Source organism: Myripristis murdjan, chromosome 9, assembly GCF_902150065.1.
Source record: "Myripristis murdjan chromosome 9, fMyrMur1.1, whole genome shotgun sequence".
Taxonomy (NCBI): domain Eukaryota; kingdom Metazoa; phylum Chordata; class Actinopteri; order Holocentriformes; family Holocentridae; genus Myripristis; species Myripristis murdjan.
Window position 1 is genome coordinate 36943346 of NC_043988.1, and position 24024 is coordinate 36967369.

General features: G+C 44.9%; 1 protein-coding gene and 17 non-coding genes across 18 annotated transcripts in view; 12 read left to right on the forward strand and 6 right to left on the reverse strand.

Moving 5' to 3' along the window:
- The window catches only part of cntrl (centriolin), an 86448-nt gene that overhangs the window by 33313 nt on the left and 29111 nt on the right, over positions 1-24024 (forward strand). The window contains exons 12-13 of the mRNA XM_030059735.1: positions 2914-3014; positions 3256-3432. Of these exons, the coding sequence (XP_029915595.1) occupies positions 2914-3014; positions 3256-3432 (278 nt within the window). The remainder of the gene's footprint in view (positions 1-2913; positions 3015-3255; positions 3433-24024) is intronic.
- trnaa-agc (transfer RNA alanine (anticodon AGC)) lies at positions 231-303 on the reverse strand. Its single transcript has one exon. It is a non-coding gene; the product is annotated as a tRNA-Ala (tRNA).
- trnaa-agc (transfer RNA alanine (anticodon AGC)) lies at positions 1387-1459 on the forward strand. Its single transcript has one exon. It is a non-coding gene; the product is annotated as a tRNA-Ala (tRNA).
- On the forward strand, positions 5109-5181 carry trnaa-agc (transfer RNA alanine (anticodon AGC)). The gene has a single exon. It is a non-coding gene; the product is annotated as a tRNA-Ala (tRNA).
- Positions 5896-5977, reverse strand: trnas-gcu (transfer RNA serine (anticodon GCU)). Its single transcript has one exon. It is a non-coding gene; the product is annotated as a tRNA-Ser (tRNA).
- trnaa-agc (transfer RNA alanine (anticodon AGC)) lies at positions 6369-6441 on the forward strand. The gene has a single exon. It is a non-coding gene; the product is annotated as a tRNA-Ala (tRNA).
- Positions 7317-7389, forward strand: trnaa-agc (transfer RNA alanine (anticodon AGC)). Its single transcript has one exon. It is a non-coding gene; the product is annotated as a tRNA-Ala (tRNA).
- Positions 11240-11321, reverse strand: trnas-gcu (transfer RNA serine (anticodon GCU)). The gene has a single exon. It is a non-coding gene; the product is annotated as a tRNA-Ser (tRNA).
- trnas-gcu (transfer RNA serine (anticodon GCU)) lies at positions 12114-12195 on the reverse strand. Its single transcript has one exon. It is a non-coding gene; the product is annotated as a tRNA-Ser (tRNA).
- trnaa-agc (transfer RNA alanine (anticodon AGC)) lies at positions 12997-13069 on the forward strand. Its single transcript has one exon. It is a non-coding gene; the product is annotated as a tRNA-Ala (tRNA).
- On the reverse strand, positions 15255-15336 carry trnas-gcu (transfer RNA serine (anticodon GCU)). The gene has a single exon. It is a non-coding gene; the product is annotated as a tRNA-Ser (tRNA).
- On the forward strand, positions 16138-16210 carry trnaa-agc (transfer RNA alanine (anticodon AGC)). The gene has a single exon. It is a non-coding gene; the product is annotated as a tRNA-Ala (tRNA).
- trnas-gcu (transfer RNA serine (anticodon GCU)) lies at positions 18394-18475 on the reverse strand. Its single transcript has one exon. It is a non-coding gene; the product is annotated as a tRNA-Ser (tRNA).
- trnad-guc (transfer RNA aspartic acid (anticodon GUC)) lies at positions 19141-19212 on the forward strand. The gene has a single exon. It is a non-coding gene; the product is annotated as a tRNA-Asp (tRNA).
- trnaa-agc (transfer RNA alanine (anticodon AGC)) lies at positions 19544-19616 on the forward strand. Its single transcript has one exon. It is a non-coding gene; the product is annotated as a tRNA-Ala (tRNA).
- trnaa-agc (transfer RNA alanine (anticodon AGC)) lies at positions 21412-21484 on the forward strand. The gene has a single exon. It is a non-coding gene; the product is annotated as a tRNA-Ala (tRNA).
- On the forward strand, positions 22916-22987 carry trnad-guc (transfer RNA aspartic acid (anticodon GUC)). The gene has a single exon. It is a non-coding gene; the product is annotated as a tRNA-Asp (tRNA).
- trnaa-agc (transfer RNA alanine (anticodon AGC)) lies at positions 23277-23349 on the forward strand. The gene has a single exon. It is a non-coding gene; the product is annotated as a tRNA-Ala (tRNA).

Here is a 24024-nt window from a genome sequence, read left to right on the forward strand (position 1 = left end):
GTGTAGTCACTTTATCAAAATGTGAATGTTGCAATATCAGCTTTTGTTTATGTGATCTGCACAATTTACATGAGATATCTTGTGTTTTAGAAAGAGCCTATTTTTGCTTCCTCGCCGCAGAATTCCACTTTATCAGACATTTCAGGAATTCTGAGGAGATCAGTTCAATATGGAACCAATTGTAGCCTGGAACAACAACAATGTGGACTCACTCAAGAAACTAAAGTCAGTGGAGAATGCGGGCATCGATCCCGCTACCTCTCGCATGCTAAGCGAGCACTCTACCATTTGAGCTAATTCCTCTGTAACAGACAGTCTGTTGTCACCTAGCTCCTCCTCGCTCCTCCTCCTCTCCCCTCATATCCAACCCCAGCTCATCTGGTCTCCTGCCTCCTTCCCCTCCACGCTCCTATTTCAGGAAGGAGATTCATTCCCTCATCTTCTGCATTTCTAAATTCCAGACCTTTCCATTGGTCAGAATAATGTCTGATAGTGGCTGGACAATATGACTGTAAACTAGACCACATCACTCTGTAGCTCAACATTACTCTACAATACAACTAATATCAAAAAACCAAGAAGCCTCCAGAGGAAACCTGCCTTCTTTTCAAACAGTTCAGCATGTCAGCCCCTTTCTAAAAATACTCTCATTCTGCTTTTCCACCAACAAAGAACTGGTTCTCTTCTGGTTTTCAAACCAATGGTTCTGTTGTAACAGTTCTTGGTCTGCAGAGCATGGTGCAGCTCATTCAGGGCGTGTCCAAATTCACTTTTGCTATTTTAATGTGCAAAAAAAGGCTGGTTGCACGAGGCACATGGTTCAAAAGAGTTGTACTTAGTCTCCTCATTGTTATCATCGACATCATTATTCTTCATCCCTCTCCATTGACTTTGTACTGTGTGAGGGAGCCTCCTCAGGTTCCTCCTCAGTTTCCTGCGATCATCATATCAAAACCTGCTGTCAGTTTGTTTCCCACTGGGCATGACTGGATTGAGCATCTTGATGGTATAAAACATGTTTTTCATCATTTGGATAACATACTCACAATGTGTGAATGGGGCTTTAACCAGAGGTCAGAGACAGTGTGAGCCATTGTAACACACCAAACTGAAAGCCACATGTTGCAATGAGGATGGGATTCGAACCCACACATGCAGAGCACAACAGATTAGCAGTCCATCACCTTAGCCACTCGACCACATCATCCATCAATCCTGTGTTTTCTGCATAGAAACAAACAACACAAACACCTGAGGATCTGTTGCCAGGGTTTCAGTACAGGGAGCATGGAGGGGAAGGAAGGAGGAGACCAGAATGAGCTGGGGTTGGAGAGAAGGAGGAGTGAGGAGGAGCTAGGTGACAACAGACTGTTTGAGTGATGTAGAGGGGAATTAGCTCAAATGGTAGAGCGCTCGCTTAGCATGCGAGAGGTAGCGGGATCGATGCCCGCATTCTCCATTATCTTGAGTTTCCCAAGTGAGTCCATGCAAGTAAGGTTAAGAACAAAGTCAATAGTACATTTCAGAAGCTTCTTCAGTTCTGGCTGACTGGCAGGGAATCCCAGGTATTTAACTTGTGTGGGCTCGTTGTTGGGGCAATTGATACCACTAATATGTAGACTCCTAGGTGTTAACGATCATCATCGAGAGTTGTTGGAGTCACCTGGTGTCAAGTGTGGTCGAGCATTGTCACCTGAGGTCAAGTGTGATAGGTGTTTAAATCTCCTGCGAAGGGATGAAAGGACAACATTGTAAATGGGGGATAGGAGGTGTCTGAGGTCTCCTCCTCTGTTGAGTGATGGCTTCTCTACTTTGACATAGATCGCCTCTTTCACTTCTCTTTGAAACCACCTGTCCTCCTTGTCCAGAATATGTACATTGTGGTCTTCAAAGGTGTGCCCCTTGTCTTTCAGGTGGAGGTAAACTGCAGAGTCCTGGCCTGAGAAGTTGGCCCTCCTGTGTTGGGCCATGCGTCTGTAAAGTGGTTGCTTTGTTCCTCCAATGTATAAATCTGTGCAGTCCTCGCTGCATTGGACTGCATACAGCAGGTTGCTTTTCTTGTGATTGGGTGTGCGGTCTTTAAGGTGGACCAGTTTCTGTCTTAACGTGTTGCTGGGTTTGAAAAACACAGGGATGTGGTGTTTGTTAAAGATCCTCCTGAGTTTCTCTGACACTCCAGCCACATACGACGTGATGGTATTGTTGCGCCTGGGCTTCTTTTCCTCCCCTTCTGTGGTGTTGTCTTCCTTCCTGGATTTTGTGGCTGTTTTCACAAAGATCCAGTTAGGATATCCACTAACTTTCAGTCAACTATCAGTTCCTCAGGTGTTTCTTCTCCTCTTCCTGGGACCGTGCACTCGATGGTATGTTCTCTGCCTGGTGCTGCAGGGTTCTGATCACTCCAGGCTTGTGTTCCGGTGGTGGTGGGAGCCAAAGAGTACATACTGGTTTGTGTGGGTGGGTTTCCTGTAAACCCCCAAGTGAAGGCTCCTGTCCTCTTCAAAATGTACTTTGCAGTCTAGAAAGGCCAAGCTGTTGTTCTTGGTGTCTTCCCTTGAGAACCTGAAGCTGTTGTCCACTGAGGTGATGTGCCCTGTGAAGGCTTGCACTTCCCGAGCTTTGATGGTGACTCCTGTGTCATCCTTGGCTTGGTGTTGTTCCTCTACCTATTTATCTATCTGTCTATCCATCTATACAAATAATGTCATGTCGCACATTTAGTTCATATCTGCTTCACTGTGCTCTCAGGGCTGCCTCACACTGCCCTTTCTCTTCTCTTGCTGTGGTGTTTGCTGTGAAAAGTCATGAATAGTTAGTGAAAAGTTAACACTGTTCAGATTATGCTACCCAATAAAATGCTGAATATTAACATAGTGAACGTGTGTGTGTGTGTGTGTGTGTGTGTGTGTGCAGCGCAGGCTCATCTCGTGCAGTTAAACAGTCAGATAGAGGAGTCAGAGAAACAGCTGGCAGCCGAGCTCACACTGCTGCAAGAAATCAAGACACACAGACGGGTAACACTCACAATCACAATCACACACACACACACACACACACACACAAACAGTCAGAAAGCATGCACACACATACACACAACATGCACACACATACACACACACACACAGAATCAGACAACACATATGGAAAGGCACATGTAGAAAATAGTCAGAGGTATTTACATGTTTGTTTGTGTGTGTGTGTGTGTGTGTGTGTGCGTGCGTGCGTGCGTGCGTGCGTGCATGTGTGTGTGTGCAGCAGGAGGTGTTGTGTCGTCTCCTCAGTAAAGTGTCCCTGCTGGAGGAGCTGAGAGCGCTGAGCAGTGAGACTCACAGACAGATGGACAGACAGGCAGAGGAGCGCAGACAGACAGAGAGAGAGACACAAGAGCTGCAGACACACCTGGAGACGCTGCAAAGAGACCACCCCCAGCATGTGAGCCTCTCTCTCACACACACACACACACACACACACACACACACACAGTCATGTTTCCATCACTTCAGAGGACATTACATTGACTTACATTCATTTTTTGGAGATTTACCCCCACTAAAGTGAGAAAAAAAAAACAAAAAAACAACCAAAAAAAAAAAGCAAACAAAAAACAATAAAATACAAAACGAATAAAACAATACAATATAATTCAATTTCACAATAGAAAAGCAAAATGCTACAGTAAATATCTGGGTATATGTGATGATACATGAGACAGTACATATCACTGTTCATGGGTCTCCATATGATTTGAGGACACGCTGTAACACTGTACAGTCGACTGAAAATGTTTTTAAAAATGTTTGAATAGAACCTAAAATTCAACCTACCACATGACACCTGGGTAGACTCATAACATTAAAAAAAAACAAAAAAAACTAATAAACAGTTTAATTTAGAATTAGTAGTCATCAAACATTGAATCAAGGGGCTAGAGGATCAGTACAGTACTGCAAAAAATAAAATCACAATACAATAGCTGTAAAGCTTATACACAACTACAGACCCCAAATATATTAGTTTAATGTGTAAATATTCATGCAAAACAGCAAACAAAGCTATAGATCCCAAACACATTGGCATATTTTAATTAATTATTTGTTTGAATACTGATGCACACCTACAGACCCCAGATTGTTAGTGTATTACAGTACAACATTAATACCAAACTACACACACAAGTACAGAGCCCAGACATGTTAGGCCAACAGCACACAACTGCAATACACAACTATAGATACACAGATTTCAAACATGTCAGTGTAATATAATACTGTAATACACACCCCAGATCTGTTAATGTAAGATTAAACAACACGTGTCATACAAAAGATACAGTGCAGTGTGCAGTTGTATGATTCCTAAAATATCTGGCCTTTAGTCCTTGTGGGCTCTGTAGCGTTGATAGAGTACTGATAGCCCTCCAGTGTTGCCCTATAACCAACCCATCACATGCTGCATCGCTGTAAATGCACATGAAGTAGGAAGCAAGTGGTTAGTCTGCACGCCTAGTACCAACTAACTACTGCACAGTGGAATGTTTTTTTTTTCTTTTTGCCTTTGGACAAATTTTAATATTTTGTATGGCCTCCTTGACTTTTAACAACAGCACCAGCTCGGTCCACATCCTGGATGCTGGATTCTGGACGGATAATGACGCTCAGTGTTCTGCTGGGTTGAGGTGTGGTGACGCGCTGCTCACCCTGTTCCTCCTCAGAAATGAACCAGTGGCCTTACATGTATGTTTTGGGTCGTCATTGAGCTGCAAGAGTGTCCGGTGATCTAAGGCAGGGAGTGATGGTAGCATCTTCTCCTTCAGTATTTCACAATATATCTGGGAATTCATCACACCATCACTGAAATGCAACAAATACAAGACATTATTCTGACCACTGGAAAGGTCTGGAATTTGGAAATGCAGAAGATAAGAGAATGCTGAGCGGCAGAGGTTTTCTTCCTGGAAATGAAGCACCTCCTGCAGAAACATGAATCTCCTTCCTGAAATGGGAGCGTGGAGGGGAAGGAGGGAGGAGACCAGAATGAGCTGGGGTTGGATATGAGGGGAGAGGAGGAGGAGTGAGGAGGAGCTAGGTGACAGCAGACTGTCTGCTACAGGGGAATTAGCTCAAATGGTAGAGCGCTCGCTTAGCATGCGAGAGGTAGCGGGATCGATGCCCGCATTCTCCATTGACTTTAGTTTCTTAAGTGAGTCTGTGTTGTTGGTGTGGGACTAATTGGTTCCATGTAACATGCTTTCTTCTGGCTTCCCAAAATGTGTAGGAAATGTCAGATAGAGTGAAACTCTGCTGTGAGGAAGCAAAATGACAGGATGAAAAATAAGGTCTCTGGAAAACACAAGAAAATCTTATTGAAATTGTGCACATCATGTCAACAAGAGCTGATTGTTGCTCAAGGCTGTGATTGATTCCATGTAAAATGTTTTCTTCTGACTTCCTAAAATCTCTGCATGGGAAATGTCAGAGTGGAGTTTTGCTGTGAGGAAGCAAAATGCCAGGATGAAAAATAAGCTCTTTGTGAAACTCAAGAATTTCTGATAGAAATTGTGCAAATTGTTTAAACAAAAGCTGATTTGGCAACACTCACATTTTAATGAATTGATATGCTGCATTTTTTCCTCAATGTTGCACCATTCAAAACTGCAGACAGTCAAGTCCACAGCACTTTGAGTGTTTCAGAAACCCAGTGTCATCAAAATGGCTTTATTTGATTCATAGTTCAAACAATTTAACTGAATTTCCATTTGTTTTTACAGATGAAAATATTTGTTGTTGCAAAGAGTTTGATGGTAATGAGTGCACATGAGAGCCACAAAATGTTCTGCAAACCCCCCAGCTATTTGTTTTGATCCCTCACCTTACACTGCTGTCATAAGTAGGTCTGCGACGAGGATGGGATTCGAACCCACGCATGCAGAGCACAATGGATTAGCAGTCCATCGCCTTAACCACTCGGCCACCTCGTCTGCTTGTCCTTTCATGTTGATGGATCTAAAACATCTTAACAGGTTTATATCTATGTTTCGTTCACCAGATGACAGACTCGTCACAGTGTGTGAATAATGTTGAGCTACAGAGAGATGTGGTCTAGTTGTCAGTCATATTATCCAGCCACTATCAGACATTATTCTGACCACTGGAAAGGTCTGGAATTTAGAAATGCGGAAGATAAGGGAACGCTGAGCAGCAGAGGTTTTGTTCCTGGAAATGAAGCACCTCCTGGAAAAACATGAATCTCCTTCCTGAAATGAGAGCGTGGAGGGGAAGGAGGGAGGAGACCAGATGAGCTGGGGTTGGATATGAGGGGAGAGGAGGAGGAGCGAGGAGGAGCTAGGTGACAGCAGACTGTCTGCTACAGGGGAATTAGCTCAAATGGTAGAGCGCTCGCTTAGCATGCGAGAGGTAGCGGGATCGATGCCCGCATTCTCCATTGACTTTAGTTTCTTGAGTGAGTCCACATTGTTGTGTGTGTGTACACACATATGTATGTGTGTAAAATATTTCAGGTAAGAGCAAGCCAGAAGATAAGGTGTTAGCAGTATTTAGGTCAGATTAATGTCCAGCTCTTACGACGAGGATTGGATTCAAACTCACGCATGCAGAGCACAATGAATTATCAGCCCATCACATTGGCCACTTAGCCATCTTGTCTTCTGACACAAGGTCACCTCTGGATGGAGAAGTACAACACTTCCCTCTGGACATAACAGCCTGGACAAAAGTGGATCACTTTCTGGAGGTGTGACGTGGCAGATCACCAGAATGGGTGTGTTGTAGTGTTTGTTTGCTGATCCATGTGGCATTGACACGTTGAACTATCCATAAGGGAGGCAGGTTTCCTCTACAGCTTTCTTGGTTTCAGAAAAATGTCCTGGAATATTATGGAAAAATGTTGTTCATTCACATATACGTTTTGTGTAATCATGCACGTTGTATAATTTTACCAGTTTTGATATTAGCTGTAGTGTAGAATAATGTTGAGCTACAGAGTGATGTAGTCTAGTTGGCCTAAGCTGTCAGGTCCCTCTTGTATTCCTGCGTGTTCTCCTTCTTCTTCTTCTTCCTCTTCTTCTTCTTCCTTCTTCCGAGGAAGTCCTACTTCCCATGCGCAAAGAATCATCAAACTTTGCGCAAAGGTCCAGTCCCATGCCAGATTACCTCAGATGCAAACACAAGCCAATAGTCCTGATGGTGGTACTACAGCAAGCCTCCAAATTTCAAAACTTTGAAAATTCATAACAAATCAACCATATGTGTAGGAGGATGAGTGAGGAGCAGCTAGGTGACAACAGCCTGCCTGCTACAGGGGAATTAGCTCAAATGGTAGAGCGCTCGCTTAGCATGCGAGAGGTAGCGGGATCGATGCCCGCATTCTCCATTACCTTGAGTTTCTCGAGTGAGTCCACATTGTTGTCCTTTAAGGCTACAATTGGTTCCATATTGAACTGCTCTCTTCAGAATTCCTGAAATGTCTGATAAAGTGGAGTTCTGCTGTGAGGAAGCAAAGATAGGCTCTTTCCAAAACACAAGAATATCTCATAGAAATTGTGCAGATCACGTAAACAAAAGCTGATATTACAACATTCACATTTTGATAAAGTGACTACATTGCATTTTTCCTTCAATGCTGCACCATTCAGAACTGTGCAGACAGTCAGTGGCACAGCACTTCAAGTGTTTTAGAAACCCAGTGTCCTCAAAATGGTGTTATTTGATTCACGGATCAAACAATTTGCCGAAATCTTTATCAGTTTTTACAGCTGACAGTGATGTGCAAAACCTTTTCTGGTTCTGAGTGCAATTGTTTACTTTCTACCCTTAAAGGCCCCATGGCATGAAAAAGCAATTTTCGTTGTTTTTTGGTGATAGGGAAGGTCACAGGGGCACATAAATACTGTCCCATGCATTAAACCTGTGATAAACAGTGTTGGGACCAATTACTCACAAAACTAATAAGTTACAATTACTACTTACTTCTGTAAAAAAGTAATTTTGATTACTACTCAATTACTGCTGCAGAAGAGTAATTCAATTACTGGGGAAAGTAATTTTTATGATTACTTTTTTTCTTTTCTTAAATCCTCTTATTAATGCACATATTTTTGCGTTGCTGTTGCAGTGTGGACATTGCTGTCAAGTTTCATCTATCATTGTCAGTGTTGGCCACGTTACTTTGAAAAAGTAATTCATTAGAGTTTAAAGTAGTGATGCCAGCTTGTCCAGTTGGAGAATTGAACTCGTGGGCTTCTGTACGACAGGCGGCAAAACTATCCGCTCTGCCGTCGGAGAACACAGACAATTCTTCTAATTTGTGCTCACTCATTCTCCATGCATGTTGATAAGTTACGAAAAACTGCAAAGTCCGACCGGTTTGAAAATTGACACACCGCTTTTTCTCCACAAGACGCACATTTTTCGAACAGGATAGTAAAATAATAATAATAAGTATTAGTAGTAAGTAACGGCAAGTAACGGCGCATTTTATTGTCAGTAACGGTAACGGCGTTGTAACGGGGGAAACAGTAATTTCTTTGATTACTCGTTACTGATAAAAGTAACGCCGTTAGTAACGCCGTTACTTTGTAACGCCGTTACTCCCATCACTGGTGATAAACGGAGAAATTCACACAACCCGTTCTTTGAAACCTTCCCTTTAAGACGAGCAGACAGCAGTTCCGCCTTTTTGTGATGTCACATATACGGCGGCTCCGCCCACTTAAACTAGCCAGCCGGCCTCCGCTCCCCAGGTAACAAGCTAACAAGTTAGCGACATGTCCAAGAAATGTTGCTGCGCCACAGACGGATGCAAGGAGACTCATGTTTCACTGTACACTCTTCCAAAAGAAACACACATTGCAGACCAGTGGCTGATGGTAATTTTTTCCCGGGTCCCGCAGGATTTTAGTCCAAATTTGCTCGTCTGTTCAGCTCATTTCAGCGCCGACTGTTTTATCAACCTGACACAATACAATGCCGCTTTTGCTGGTGTCTCCTGGCATCTGTGGTTCAGGGGGTATCCTCAGAGTGTTTTTGAATACAGCCCCAGGTTTCGTTAAGACAGAAGTTCCCAAACCAGTCCTCCAGGACCGCCTGTCCTGCACGTTTTGGTTCCAGCTCTACTGTGGCACATCTGACCCAAGTAAGGCCCTTGCACCTTCATGCACACCCTGTTCAGGTAGATCTGTTTCAGCCAATCAGCATGAAGCCCTTAACTGGATCAGGTGTGAAAGAGGAGAGCTGAATCAAGAATGTGCTGGGGGTCTTTAAGGACTTTAGAGGTGTAATTATATTTTTCATAGCCATCTTTCCACTGTCATACCACTGCGAGTTAGGGCTATCTTTAAGCCAGACAGTATTAGTAGCCATTGGCCTCCAGCCTTAAAAACAAAAAGCATTCATGTTTCCGCTGTTGTGCTGATAGCCTGGCATTCTTGTCACATCCATCCACCAACTTACCACTGCAAAACAATGTACCACGGGAAGTTTTTTGTTTGTTTTTTTTCCATTAGATGCCACTTTGTGCTTTAACTGACTTGTACTGAGACCTCATATTTTTTTGTTTTTGGCAGACCTGTCCTATTGAGTGTTGGATCCCACATTGGAGCCAGCTCTCTCACTATGTGTCACATAACGTCCTGATTTCATTGGATATTATCCTCTGCCCAGATAGTGACTAGTTAACAGTGATAATGACCAGAGCTAATGTCCTCGTTTCACCAGGACTGATGCTTGTTCTCTCTGTTATTTTCTGCTACTCCTGTTTGGTGGGTACCTTGAAACTAGCCCGCTTGTGTGTGGCGTAACGGTGGATAGCATGAGAGATGAGCAGGCTCGATTAAAGGGAAGGTATTTTAACTTTTGGTTTAGGAGTCCATCCCCTTAGCCACCTCGTCTCCAAATACAAGATGGCTCCTGGATGGTATAATACTTCCCTCTGGACAGAACAGCCTGGATAACAGTGGATCACTTTCCATAGATGTGAAATGCAGGTGTGATATGTTGTGTGATGTGAAAAATCATACATTTTGTGTAGTCATGCACCTTGTATAAGTTAACTGGTTTTGATATTAACTGTAGTGTAGAATAATGTTGAGCTACAGAGAGATGTGGTCTAGTTGGCAGTCATATTATCCAGCCACTATCAGACATTATTCTGACCCCTGGAAAGGTCCGGAATTTGGAAATGCAGAAGATAAGGGAACGCTGAGCCGCAGAGGTTTTCTTCCTGGAAATGAAGCACCTCCTGGAAAAACACGAATCTCCTTCCTGAAATGGGAGCGTGGAGGGGAAGGAGGGAGGAGATCAGAATGAACTGGAGTTGGATATGAGGGGAGAGGAGGAGGAGTGAGGAGGAGCTAGGTGACAACAGCCTGTCTGCTATAAGGGGAATTAGCTCAAATGGTAGAGATGGATCCAAGTTGGTGGGTTTCCATCCACCTGTTTTTATTCGCATTTTCAATTAAAAAACCCGAAAAAAATCACTGAAAATTCAAAAAAATCTCCAGATATTGCAAAAAAGATTTTTTCACTTGGGGGAGGTGGAAAAGTTGGTGTATTGATAAAAGGAAAATGAGAGGAAAAATGGCAGCAGACAACAACAACAGCCGGTATGTTTGGACTGAAGAAGAGACTTTAACTTTTCTTGAACTAATTAAAGAAAGCAATATTAATTCTCTACTGCATAGCAAACAAGAAAGAAATGTCACTTTGACTGACGTGCCTGTGATACGTCATCACATTGCGCCCTATTCTTCTACAGTGATATAATGTCACCTGGCTGGAGAATTAGAGCCACCTATTGCTTACCTTGCTGAACCAACTCCAAATATTCGCATAACAGAAGTGGATGGAAACACTGATAAATTTGCATTTTATTTTGCCAGTGTTCTGATAAATCTGTTAAAATTTGCAATATATTTGGATGGAAACCCAACTAGTGATTTGCAAAACCTTTCCTGGTTCTGAGTGCAATTGTTTACTTTCTACCCTTAAAGTATTATGAATTCTTATTTGTGTTGCTCCCTCTTTTGTTATAAGCCAACAGGTTTACCTGTTTTACATCAGTAGAGAGGATCTCTACATGGTAGTGTCCATACATGTGAATGGAAGGTGTGAACTGGTTTGCACAAGGTGTATGGCTTCCTTGCTTCATAGGCATTTCATTACAGCAAAGGCCAGTTGAGGTTTAGTTGTTCATAGGAGCAGACCCAGACTCCCAGACTAAAGTTCGACGAGGATGGGATTCGAACCCACGCGTGCAGAGCACAATGGATTAGCAGTCCATCACCTTAACCACTCGGCCACCTCGTCTGTTCAGGTACACTCTATGATGTATATGCTGTTAACAGGTTTATATACATGTCTGTTTTGTTCACCAGTGGCCACCCTAACCAGTGCTTCAGCGCAGTACGGGCGCACACATGAGCACATGCACGGTCACGCACGCAGTGCGCGGACGTAAAATCATGCAACTTTCCTCCTGCCTCTGCAAAATTGTTAAATGCGCGCAGCACGATTACCGGTGAATGGCCACGTTGCGCAATCAATAATCAACCATGTTGTCTGTGTCGTTGTCCGTTGTGCTGCTGCAACCGCGTAAGTCGGTTTATAATGAAAGTACAGCAGTCTGTGTGCGCGATGATCCGGCAGACCTGGCGCCGGCTGGCACCACGCCAGCACCGGCCGACACTGGCCACAGCACTGCGCAGTGCGCAGCCACCCGGTCAGGTCAAGTCTGCCGGATCTGACAGGTGCCGCTCTGGCTGTCAGTTGGACCTTTCTGAAGAAGGAGGAAGTTACCTCCGAAACTGTCAAGGTAAATAAACATCCCATGTCTGATTAAAATGAACAAAAACGTTTTTTAGTTAAATGGAAGACATGATGAATGTATTTGAACTATTGATTTATAATGACATCGGGCCATGCCTGTGTCGTATTTCAACGTGATGACGTGCATACCGGGGGCAATCGTGCTTGGGCGCGTTTGGGCTTTAGGTAATGTAAGTGCAGGCCAGCCGTGAACTGGGGAGGTGGGGATTTTGGCTTTAGCACAATACGGGCCCAAACTTGCCAATGTGAGTGGGCCCTAAAGGGAAGTTATTTCGACGAAGATGGGATTCGAACCCACGCGTGCAGAGCACAATGGATTAGCAGTCCATCGCCTTAACCACTCGGCCACCTCGTCTTCTGACACAAGGTGGCTTCTGGATGGAGAAGTACAACACTTCCCTCTGGACACAACAGTGGAGCACTTTCTGGAGGTGTGACATGGCAGATCACCAGAATTGGTGTGTCTTGCAATGTTTGTCGCTGCCCTTCTTTCATTATAAACCGACACAGACAACATGGTTGATTATTAATTGCACAACAGGACCATTCGCCGGTAATTGCGCTGTGCGCATTAAACAATTTTGCAGAAGCAGGAGGAAAGTTGCTTGCGTGCGTGACCGTGCATGTGCTCGTGTATGCGGGGGTGGGGGGGTCTCAGCACAGACGAGGGGCGTATGCAGCCATTACGGCGCTCCACTGAACTTTGCGATAAATCAGGAATCTGCCAGCACCAAACAGCAGAAATCCTGTTATCATAAATCCAATCATGTATACGTCTTCAACATTCTCAACAGAAAGAATCGACAGGCACACAACCCTGCACTTCTCCCAGGAGTCCATGGTGTACCCGGCGGCAAACGTTCTGGCGGGGCATGCAGGCTCTCCTTTGCCCAGTTTTCTTGTAGAGAAAATTTGATCAATTGCATTGAGAGACCAGCTGATCAGATCCATTGTTGTAGGTTTTCGGAGAGAAATGCAGAGAGAGGCTCCGATAGATCTGACTGAGACAAGCACAAGACAGAGAGCAAAGCAGGGCAGATAAGGGCGGGAGGGACCTAGAGAAAAAGCTAATGAGAAAACAACATGGAGGGAAAGAAACAAAACTGACCTTCGGAAGGAGTGTTGGAAAGAGACAAGTCAAACATTGAGCTCTGCAGGGGAGTTAGCTCAAATGGTAGAGCGCTCGCTTAGCATGCGAGAGGTAGCGGGATCGATGCCCGCATTCTCCATTGACTTTAGTTGATGTGACAAGATTTCAGAATGAGTATATTGATGAAGATGTTTCCTCAATGAGTATGTTTACACGCACACCATATTCCTGTATTATTCTGAATATTGGCAATATTCCGGTTGCTCACATGTCATGTAAACACGCACCGAACCCAATTAAGGTCATATTCCGGTTGGAGAAAATTCCGAATAAGACCCCTGGCATATGCCTGTTCCAAACGGAATATTAGGGCATGTAAACACCTTAATCTGAAAATGCCCCGAACCGGAATATTCAGTCACGACTGCACATGCTCGACTCGCAAGGAATTCTGTGGCGTCTTTGTTGCTATGGTTACTGCAAGCGGGGAAAACGGCATGGCGAACAGCAGCAAGAGCCAGGAGACTGCAGTCTGCCTTCAGCTAATGAAAGACTTAAATATCATGGAGGATATCGATGGGAGAAAACATATAAATAGCGACAGAAGAAAAAGAAGAAGACTTCTTCGTCTTTATTTCCGGCAGACCAGACACCTATACGCTTACTGCTGCCCCCCGCGGCTGAGTGTCGCATTACGTAAGAGAGTGGAATACGCCAAAACACGGGGGCATGCCAAGTAACATGTAAACGGAATATTCCAGTTGCCGCAGCGCAGTTACCTTAGCCGGAATATTGACCCGAACCGGAATATGGTGTGCATGTAAACGTAGTCAGTGTCAGGCGTGGGGAACCATGTGCCAAGGAGGGCCAAGAGGCTACAGGTTTTCATTCCAACCAAAAACTACACCGGGTGATTTCACTGATTCGTTCGTCCCCTCTGCTTGATTGTGCGGTAGTCAGATCCAAGTACACCTTACCCCAAAGTTCAAGTCATTTGATTAGTGAGAATGGTTCAAAACTTTGTGTGCAAACCGGAACAGAACCTATTTTTTGTGGAAAAGCAGTATGAGACTATTCTCAGAATGTTTGTTCATACAGGCCAAGGTTTCCATAAGGTTCCCAAACCAGTCCACCAGGACCGCCTGTCCTGCAGGTTTTTGTTCCAGCTCTACAGTTGCACACCTGATCCAATTAAGGCCCTTGCACCTTCATGCACACCCTGTTCAGGTACATCTGTTTCAGCCAATCAGCATGAAGCTCTTAAATTGATCAGATGTGAAAGAGGAAGTTGAATCAAAAACCTGCAGAGGGTCTTTGAGGACTAGTTTGGGAAACACTGCGTTTAGAGGTCTAATTAGATTTTTCATAGCCATCTTTCCCCTGTCATACCACTGCGAGTCCGGGATATCTTTTAGCCAGACAGTATAAGTAGCCATTGGCCTCCAGCCTTAAAAACAAAAAGCGTTTGCATTTCTGCTGATATGCTGATAACCCAGTATTCTTTTCGCATCCATGCAGGTGAGTGGGAAGGAAGCAGGTGGTTACAGTCTGCACACCCAGCACAACAATGAAATTTTTTTCTTTTAGATACCACTTTGTGTGGCATCCCCACCGCTGCCAGCTCTCTCACTATGTATCACCTAATGTCCTAATTTCATTGGACATTATCCTCTGCCCAGATAGTGACTATTGCTAATGTCCTTGTTTGACCAGGAGTGCTCTCTATTGGCCCTTTTCCATTAGTATCTACGGCTCGACTCGGCTCGACTCAGCTCGACTCTACTCGCCTCGACACGGTTTAGGTGGTTTTCCATTAGGGTTAGGGTTAGGGTTAATGTCCCTCTGGATTCTTTGGGCCGCCACTATGCACAGAAAAGTCTCCACGTCTTTATTTGACCACGGTAGCGGTTTGCTTGCCATTTTCCGACTTTGACAACTTCACTGACGATCAATGCGCACGGCCACTGTTGCCGTTTTTTTTTTTTTTTTTTTTAAATGTCGGGTTTTGTTTCCGTGCGGGAGTCGCTCTCGTCACTCCCTGTCCAATCAGTTGCCTGCACGGCGTTAACGTCACATTTTCAGCGCGACTCAGCGCGACTCAGCTTGCTTGGAACCCCGGCTGAGTAGGTGCTAAATGGGACCTGCTAGCAGGTACTACGACCTAATGGAAAAGCTCTTAAACCGAGTAGAGTCGAGCCGAGTTGAGCTGAGTCGAGCTGAGTAGGTACTAGTGGAAAAGGGGCATATGTTATTTTCTGCTTCTCTCTCCTTTGCTTGGTACCTTGAAACTGGCCCACCCATGTTTGATTAAAGGGAAGGTATTTCGACGAAGATGGGATTCGAACCCACGCGTGCAGAGCACAATGGATTAGCAGTCCATCGCCTTAACCACTCGGCCACCTCGTCTTCTGACACAAGGTGGCTTCTGGATGGAGAAGTACAACACTTCCCTCTGGACACAACAGTGGAGCACTTTCTGGAGGTGTGACATGGCAGATCACCAGAATTGGTGTGTCTTGCAATGTTTGTCGCTGCCCTTCTTTCATTATAAACCGACACAGACAACATGGTTGATTATTAATTGCACAACAGGACCATTCGCCGGTAATTGCGCTGTGCGCATTAAACAATTTTGCAGAAGCAGGAGGAAAGTTGCTTGCGTGCGTGACCGTGCATGTGCTCGTGTATGCGGGGGTGGGGGGGTCTCAGCACAGACGAGGGGCGTATGCAGCCATTACGGCGCTCCACTGAACTTTGCGATAAATCAGGAATCTGCCAGCACCAAACAGCAGAAATCCTGTTATCATAAATCCAATCATGTATACGTCTTCAACATTCTCAACAGAAAGAATCGACAGGCACACAACCCTGCACTTCTCCCAGGAGTCCATGGTGTACCCGGCGGCAAACGTTCTGGCGGGGCATGCAGGCTCTCCTTTGCCCAGTTTTCTTGTAGAGAAAATTTGATCAATTGCATTGAGAGACCAGCTGATCAGATCCATTGTTGTAGGTTTTCGGAGAGAAATGCAGAGAGAGGCTCCGATAGATCTGACTGAGACAAGCACAAGACAGAGAGCAAAGCAGGGCAGATAAGGGCGGGAGGGACCTAGAGAAAAAGCTAATGAGAAAACAACATGGAGGGAAAGAAACAAAACTGACCTTCGGAAGGAGTGTTGGAAAGAGACAAGTCAAACATTGAGCTCTGCAGGGGAGTTAGCTCAAATGGTAGAGCGCTCGCTTAGCATGCGAGAGGTAGCGGGATCGATGCCCGCATTCTCCATTGACTTTAGTTGATGTGACAAGATTTCAGAATGAGTATATTGATGAAGATGTTTCCTCAATGAGTATGTTTACACGCACACCATATTCCTGTATTATTCTGAATATTGGCAATATTCCGGTTGCTCACATGTCATGTAAACACGCACCGAACCCAATTAAGGTCATATTCCGGTTGGAGAAAATTCCGAATAAGACCCCTGGCATATGCCTGTTCCAAACGGAATATTAGGGCATGTAAACACCTTAATCTGAAAATGCCCCGAACCGGAATATTCAGTCACGACTGCACATGCTCGACTCGCAAGGAATTCTGTGGCGTCTTTGTTGCTATGGTTACTGCAAGCGGGGAAAACGGCATGGCGAACAGCAGCAAGAGCCAGGAGACTGCAGTCTGCCTTCAGCTAATGAAAGACTTAAATATCATGGAGGATATCGATGGGAGAAAACATATAAATAGCGACAGAAGAAAAAGAAGAAGACTTCTTCGTCTTTATTTCCGGCAGACCAGACACCTATACGCTTACTGCTGCCCCCCGCGGCTGAGTGTCGCATTACGTAAGAGAGTGGAATACGCCAAAACACGGGGGCATGCCAAGTAACATGTAAACGGAATATTCCAGTTGCCGCAGCGCAGTTACCTTAGCCGGAATATTGACCCGAACCGGAATATGGTGTGCATGTAAACGTAGTCAGTGTCAGGCGTGGGGAACCATGTGCCAAGGAGGGCCAAGAGGCTACAGGTTTTCATTCCAACCAAAAACTACACCGGGTGATTTCACTGATTCGTTCGTCCCCTCTGCTTGATTGTGCGGTAGTCAGATCCAAGTACACCTTACCCCAAAGTTCAAGTCATTTGATTAGTGAGAATGGTTCAAAACTTTGTGTGCAAACCGGAACAGAACCTATTTTTTGTGGAAAAGCAGTATGAGACTATTCTCAGAATGTTTGTTCATACAGGCCAAGGTTTCCATAAGGTTCCCAAACCAGTCCACCAGGACCGCCTGTCCTGCAGGTTTTTGTTCCAGCTCTACAGTTGCACACCTGATCCAATTAAGGCCCTTGCACCTTCATGCACACCCTGTTCAGGTACATCTGTTTCAGCCAATCAGCATGAAGCTCTTAAATTGATCAGATGTGAAAGAGGAAGTTGAATCAAAAACCTGCAGAGGGTCTTTGAGGACTAGTTTGGGAAACACTGCGTTTAGAGGTCTAATTAGATTTTCATAGCCATCTTTCCCCTGTCATACCACTGCGAGTCCGGGATATCTTTTAGCCAGACAGTATAAGTAGCCATTGGCCTCCAGCCTTAAAAACAAAAAGCGTTTGCATTTCTGCTGATATGCTGATAACCCAGTATTCTTTTCGCATCCATGCAGGTGAGTGGGAAGGAAGCAGGTGGTTACAGTCTGCACACCCAGCACAACAATGAAATTTTTTCTTTTAGATACCACTTTGTGTGGCATCCCCACCGCTGCCAGCTCTCTCACTATGTATCACCTAATGTCCTAATTTCATTGGACATTATCCTCTGCCCAGATAGTGACTATTGCTAATGTCCTTGTTTGACCAGGAGTGCTCTCTATTGGCCCTTTTCCATTAGTATCTACGGCTCGACTCGGCTCGACTCAGCTCGACTCTACTCGCCTCGACACGGTTTAGGTGGTTTTCCATTAGGGTTAGGGTTAGGGTTAATGTCCCTCTGGATTCTTTGGGCCGCCACTATGCACAGAAAAGTCTCCACGTCTTTATTTGACCACGGTAGCGGTTTGCTTGCCATTTTCCGACTTTGACAACTTCACTGACGATCAATGCGCACGGCCACTGTTGCCGTTTTTTTTTTTTTTTTTTTTAAATGTCGGGTTTTGTTTCCGTGCGGGAGTCGCTCTCGTCACTCCCTGTCCAATCAGTTGCCTGCACGGCGTTAACGTCACATTTTCAGCGCGACTCAGCGCGACTCAGCTTGCTTGGAACCCCGGCTGAGTAGGTGCTAAATGGGACCTGCTAGCAGGTACTACGACCTAATGGAAAAGCTCTTAAACCGAGTAGAGTCGAGCCGAGTTGAGCTGAGTCGAGCTGAGTAGGTACTAGTGGAAAAGGGGCATATGTTATTTTCTGCTTCTCTCTCCTTTGCTTGGTACCTTGAAACTGGCCCACCCATGTTTGATTAAAGGGAAGGTATTTCGACGAAGATGGGATTCGAACCCACGCGTGCAGAGCACAATGGATTAGCAGTCCATCGCCTTAACCACTCGGCCACCTCGTCTTCTAACACAAGGTGGCTTCTGGATGTAGAAGAACAACACTTCCCTCTGGACACAACAGTGGAGCACTTTCTGGAGGTGTGGCGTGGCAGATCACCAGAATGGGTGTGTGTTACAGTGTTTATCCGCTGATCCATGTGGCATTGACATGTTGAACTATCCGTAAAGAAGGCAGGTTTCCTCTACAGTAGGGCTGTACCCGACTCACAATTTCCAGAGACGACTCAGAGCCGGCATTTCCAGAAGATTATTATTCACATAATGTTACATAACATCACACAACGTTGCTGAATTAACCAGAACATTGCTGAGGCTGGGTGAAAACACAGCAGGACAGCTAACATTACACTGCAAGCCTCATCACATCCAGTGGGTTAACTTCCAGACTTTAATGAATGTGTCTGCGATGTTTGCTGATATTAAATAATGAATGTACAGCTTTCCTATCATACCATGTAACGCCATCAAACAGTCACACATTAGCAAGGAAGTGGCTGAATGCTAACGGTAGCTAATATGTTATCAAAAATATTGTTTTACCTTGAAATATGTCCAGATGCCCCCCCAGCTTTTAACTATCCATTGTCTTTTCAGTTGTTTATCAGTTGGGGAGCAGTGAAATGACAACAGCTTGTCAGATTCACTATGTTTACCTGAGTCATATGTCTCCTCGTTAGTATAGTGGTTAGTATCCCCGCCTGTCACGCGGGAGACCGGGGTTCAATTCCCCGACGGGGAGAGTTCTTTTAAGAATCCCCCAGTTTGGGATCAATAAAGTAAATCTGTCTATCTATGAGCAGCCTGTAACATGGCAGCACAACATGATAACAGCATTTGAGCTTCCCACCCTGAGTGTGATATCAGAGGAGGATGGCCACGCTGTGAATACGGTCTATCTTCTGGCCAGTTCATCCAATTAATTGTGCAGTTCTATTATCCAGCCACTGTCAGACATTATTCTGACCACTGAAAAGGTCCAGAATTTGGAAATGCAGATGATAAGGCAACGAATATGAGGGTAGAGGAGGAGGAGCAAGGAGGTGCTAAGTGACAACCAATTGTTTGTTACAGGGGAATTAGCTCAAATGGTAGAGCGCTCGCTTAGCATGCGAGAGGTAGCGGGATCGATGCCCGCATTCTCCATTGACTTCACTGTGTCCACATTGTGAGTATCGTTCAAGGCTGCTATTTGTTTCATGTAAACTGTTGTCTTCTGACTTCTCAAAATGTCTCTTAGAGTGCATTTACACTGCCAATGTAATGTGACCCAATTCTGATTTTTTGCTCTTATGTGGCACAGATCGGATATGCTCGCTGACAGTGTAATCAGGAAAAAGACGCATGCATTCGGATATTTTGAGATCGGATACAGGCCTCATTCATATGTGGAAATAAATCAGATATGTATCGGATATATGCCAATGCGACCGCCGTGTAAACAGGCTGATCGGATTTTCTTACACGTTGCGTCTCTAACGTCATCAAATCTGCGGCCAATTAGCTTATTTTGTCGCATAAATAGTGAACACACAGTAAACGACAGACTGAACATGGAGGCTAACCTGCAGAGAAAGATGAGAGATGAGGAGGAAAATTCGGCACAGTGGTCAGCTGAAGAGGTCAGATGTCTTCTCAGTCTTTGAGGAGAGGAGAAAATTCAGGAGAAAATAAAAGGGACCTACAGAAATAAAGCCATGTTCCAAGGCATGCGCGATGTTTCAGATGTTGTAGGCAACTGTAATCTCGTGAATCAGATATGGGTCACTTGATAAAATACGTGTAACCGCACAGTAAAAAAAATCGGATTCAGGCAGCAAATCCGATCTGGGCATCAAGACTTGCAATGTAAATTTAGCCATAGAGTGGAATTCTGCTGCGAGGAAGCAAAAATAGGCTCTTTGGGAAACACAAGAATATCTGATAGAAATTGTGCAGATCAAGTAAACAAAAGCTGATATTGCAACATTCAGAATTTGATAAAGTGACTGCTACATTGCATTTTTCCTGTGCAGTCAATGGCACAGCACTTCAAGTGTTTGAGAAACCCACCATGTGTTCCAATACCCATACTACCATACTATTTAGTAGGGAAAAAAAAAGAATTAGTATGTCCCAATACACAGTATGTCAGATGCAGTATGCCAAGAGTACCAGGATGTTCTACTACATCCGGTCAGATTTCGCAGTATGCATGTCAGCATGCTGCTCTGGCCATTCTGACCCACAATCCTTTGCCCAGCGGACGTTATGTTGCACTGACTGAGCTGCGTGTACAGGCCACGCCCACATATGGAAGACACACACACACATGGCACTCACCTGGCTCAGGTACAGCAGCAGCGACAGTAAGACAGAAGATCAGAAATATGACAGACAGCGCAGTATGAAACAGCACCGCCATTTTGACAACAACATTCAAATGTGGCGCTACAGACAGCGGTGGAAGTGAACAAGAGGGTCGGACTTCAGGAATGACGTATGTAGTGTGTCCCAATAGTATGCATACACATACATACTGCATGCTACACTGCATACTTTGTAAGGGCAGCTGCAGTACATACTAAAAGTGAAAAGTAGAAGTATGTGATTTGGAATGCAGGGCCAGTGTCCTCAAAATGGAGTCATTTGATTCACGGATCAAACAATTTACGGAGATCTTAATCTGTTTTTACAGCTGACAGTGATGTGCACAACCTTTTCTGGTTCTGAGTGCAATTGTTTACTTTCTTCCCTTAAAACATTTGGAAAAAACTTTGAGTTCTTATTTGTGTTGCTCCCTCTTTTATTATAATCCAGCAGGTTTACCTGTTGTAAAGTTCGACAGTTGCATCGAGTAATCCCATCCTCAGCCATCCAGCAGTCAACATGGAGGGAAAGAAATGAAACTGACCTTCAGAAGGGGTCTTGGAAAGAGACACATCAGACAATTAGCTATGCAGGGGAATTAGCTCAAATGGTAGAGCGCTCGCTTAGCATGCGAGAGGTAGCGGGATCGATGCCCGCATTCTCCACTGACTTTAGTTTACCTTGGTGAGTTCCTGTGACAAGATTTAAGATTGAGCAGACCCTCCCAGACTAAGGGCCCACTCACATTGGCAAGTTTGGTCACGTAAGGCCAAAATCCCTCATCCCCAGTCCCCTGCTGGCCTGCACTCACATTACATAAAAAGCCAAAACGTGCCTGAGCACAATTGCCCCCGGTATGCACGTCATCACGTTGAAATACGACAACAGGCATGGTCCAGTGTCATCATAAATCATTATAGTTCATATACATTCATCATGTCTTCCTTTTAACTAAAAGACGTTTTTGGTCCTTTCAATCACACATGGGATGTTTATTTACCTTGACAGTTTCGGAGGTAACTTCCTCATTCTTCAGAAAGGTCCAACTGACAGCCGGAGCGGCACCTGTCAGATCCGACAGACCAGACTGCGCACGATGTGGTGCCGTGGCCAATGCTGGCGCGGTGCCAGCCAGCGCCAGGTCTGCCGGATCTCCGCACACACAGACTGCCGTTCTCTCATTATAAACCGACTTTTGTTTATATGCGGTTACAGCAGCACAACGGACAGTGACACAGACAACATGGTTGATTACTGGTTGCGCAACGCAGCCATTGGCCGGTAATCGCGCTGCGTGCATTAAACAATTTTGCAGAAGCAGGAGGAAAGCTGCATGATTTACGTCCACGCACGGAGTGCATGACCGTGCATGACCGTGCATGTGCTCGTGTATGCGCCCGTACCGTGCTGAAGCACACCCTTTCCAACTGTGCCAGAGCGGGGGAAGTGTACTGTATTCAAGCACAGAACGGAGCGATCACACTGGTCAAACAATCCAGATTTTAGGGGCAAACATGCTTAGGCGTGGACCAAACTTGCCAATGTGAGTGGGCCCTAAAGTTCAACAGTTGCGATGAGGAATCCCATCCTCAGCAGTCCAGCAGTCCATCGCCTTAACAACTTGGCCACCTCGTGTGTTCACTCATTGTCTCTGATGTATATAAAATTTGTTAACAGGTTTATATGCATGTCTGTTTTGTTCACCAGAGGCCAGACTTGTCAGTGTGGCAGTCCCTCAGTTTCAGGCTGGGTGAAAACACAGCAGGACAGCTAACATTACACTGCAAGCCTCATCACATCCAGTGGGTTTAACTTCCAGACTTTAATGAATGTGTCTGCGATGTTTGCTGATATTAAATAATGAATGTACAGCTTTCGTATCATACCATGTAACGCCATCAAACAGTCACACATTAGCAAGGAAGTGGCTGAATGCTAACGGTAACTAATAGGTTACCAAAAATATTTTACCTTGAAATATGTCCAGATATCCCCAGCTTTTGACTATCCATTGTCTTTTCAGTTGTTTATCAGTTGGGGAGCAGTGAAATGACAACAGCTTGTCAGATTCACTATGTTTATCTGAGTCATATGTCTCCTCGTTAGTATAGTGGTTAGTATCCCCGCCTGTCACGCGGGAGACCGGGGTTCAATTCCCCGACGGGGAGAAATGTTTTAAGAATCCCCCAGTTTGCGATCAAAAAGTACATCTGTCTATCTATGAGCAGCCTGTAACACGGCAGCACAACATGATAACAGCATTTGAGCTTGAATACGGTCTATCTTTTGGCCAGTTCATCCAATTAATTGTGCAGTTCTGTTATCCAGCCACTGTCAGCCATTATTCTGACCACTGAAAAGGTCCAGAATTTGGAAATCCAGAAGATAAGGCAACGGATATGAGGGAAGAGGAGGAAGAGCGAGTAGGTGCTAAGTGACAACGAACTGGCTGCTACAGGGGAATTAGCTCAAATGGTAGAGCGCTTGCTTAGCATGCGAGAGGTAGCGGGATCGATGCCCGCATTCTCCACTGACTTTAGTTTACCTCAGTGAGTTGATGTGACAAGATTTAAGAATGAGCAGACCCTCCCAGACTAAAGTTCAACAGTTGCGACGAGGAATCCCATCCTCAGCAGTCCAGCAGTCCATCACCTTAACAACTTGGCCACCTCGTGTGTTCACTCATTGTCTGTGATGTATATAATATTTGTTAACAGGTTTATATGCATGTCTGTTTTGTTCACCAGAGGCCAGACTTGTCAGTGTGGCAGTCCCCCAGTTTCAGCCTCTCCCCTGAACCAGCAGTTTTGCAGCATTGGCTGCTGTTTACAGCTGTACTTAGTGCTGTCCACTTGCGATCAGATCACCCAAGGTGCATGTTAATGCCAGGTAGAAACAAGGCCATACATTCTCTAGCTGTTGTTACTTCCAGGGAATGTCATCAAATGAAACCTGCAACCTTCTCAAAGACCACTGCTTAGCTGGGTCCCCAGTTTGGAAACCACTGCATTAGAGTATTGCCAAAAGCATGACGTTGACCAAATTGACTTGACAGTTTGATGGAACCAGCTGTTGTCAGCTCCAGCAGCCAGTGCTCAATACTTAATCTGGCAAAAGGGCAAAATTCCTTGTCACAAAGTATGTTGTGTAACACAGAATGAAGTAACATAAGTTTGATCCGTGTTTCCTCACCCATTTTTCCCCT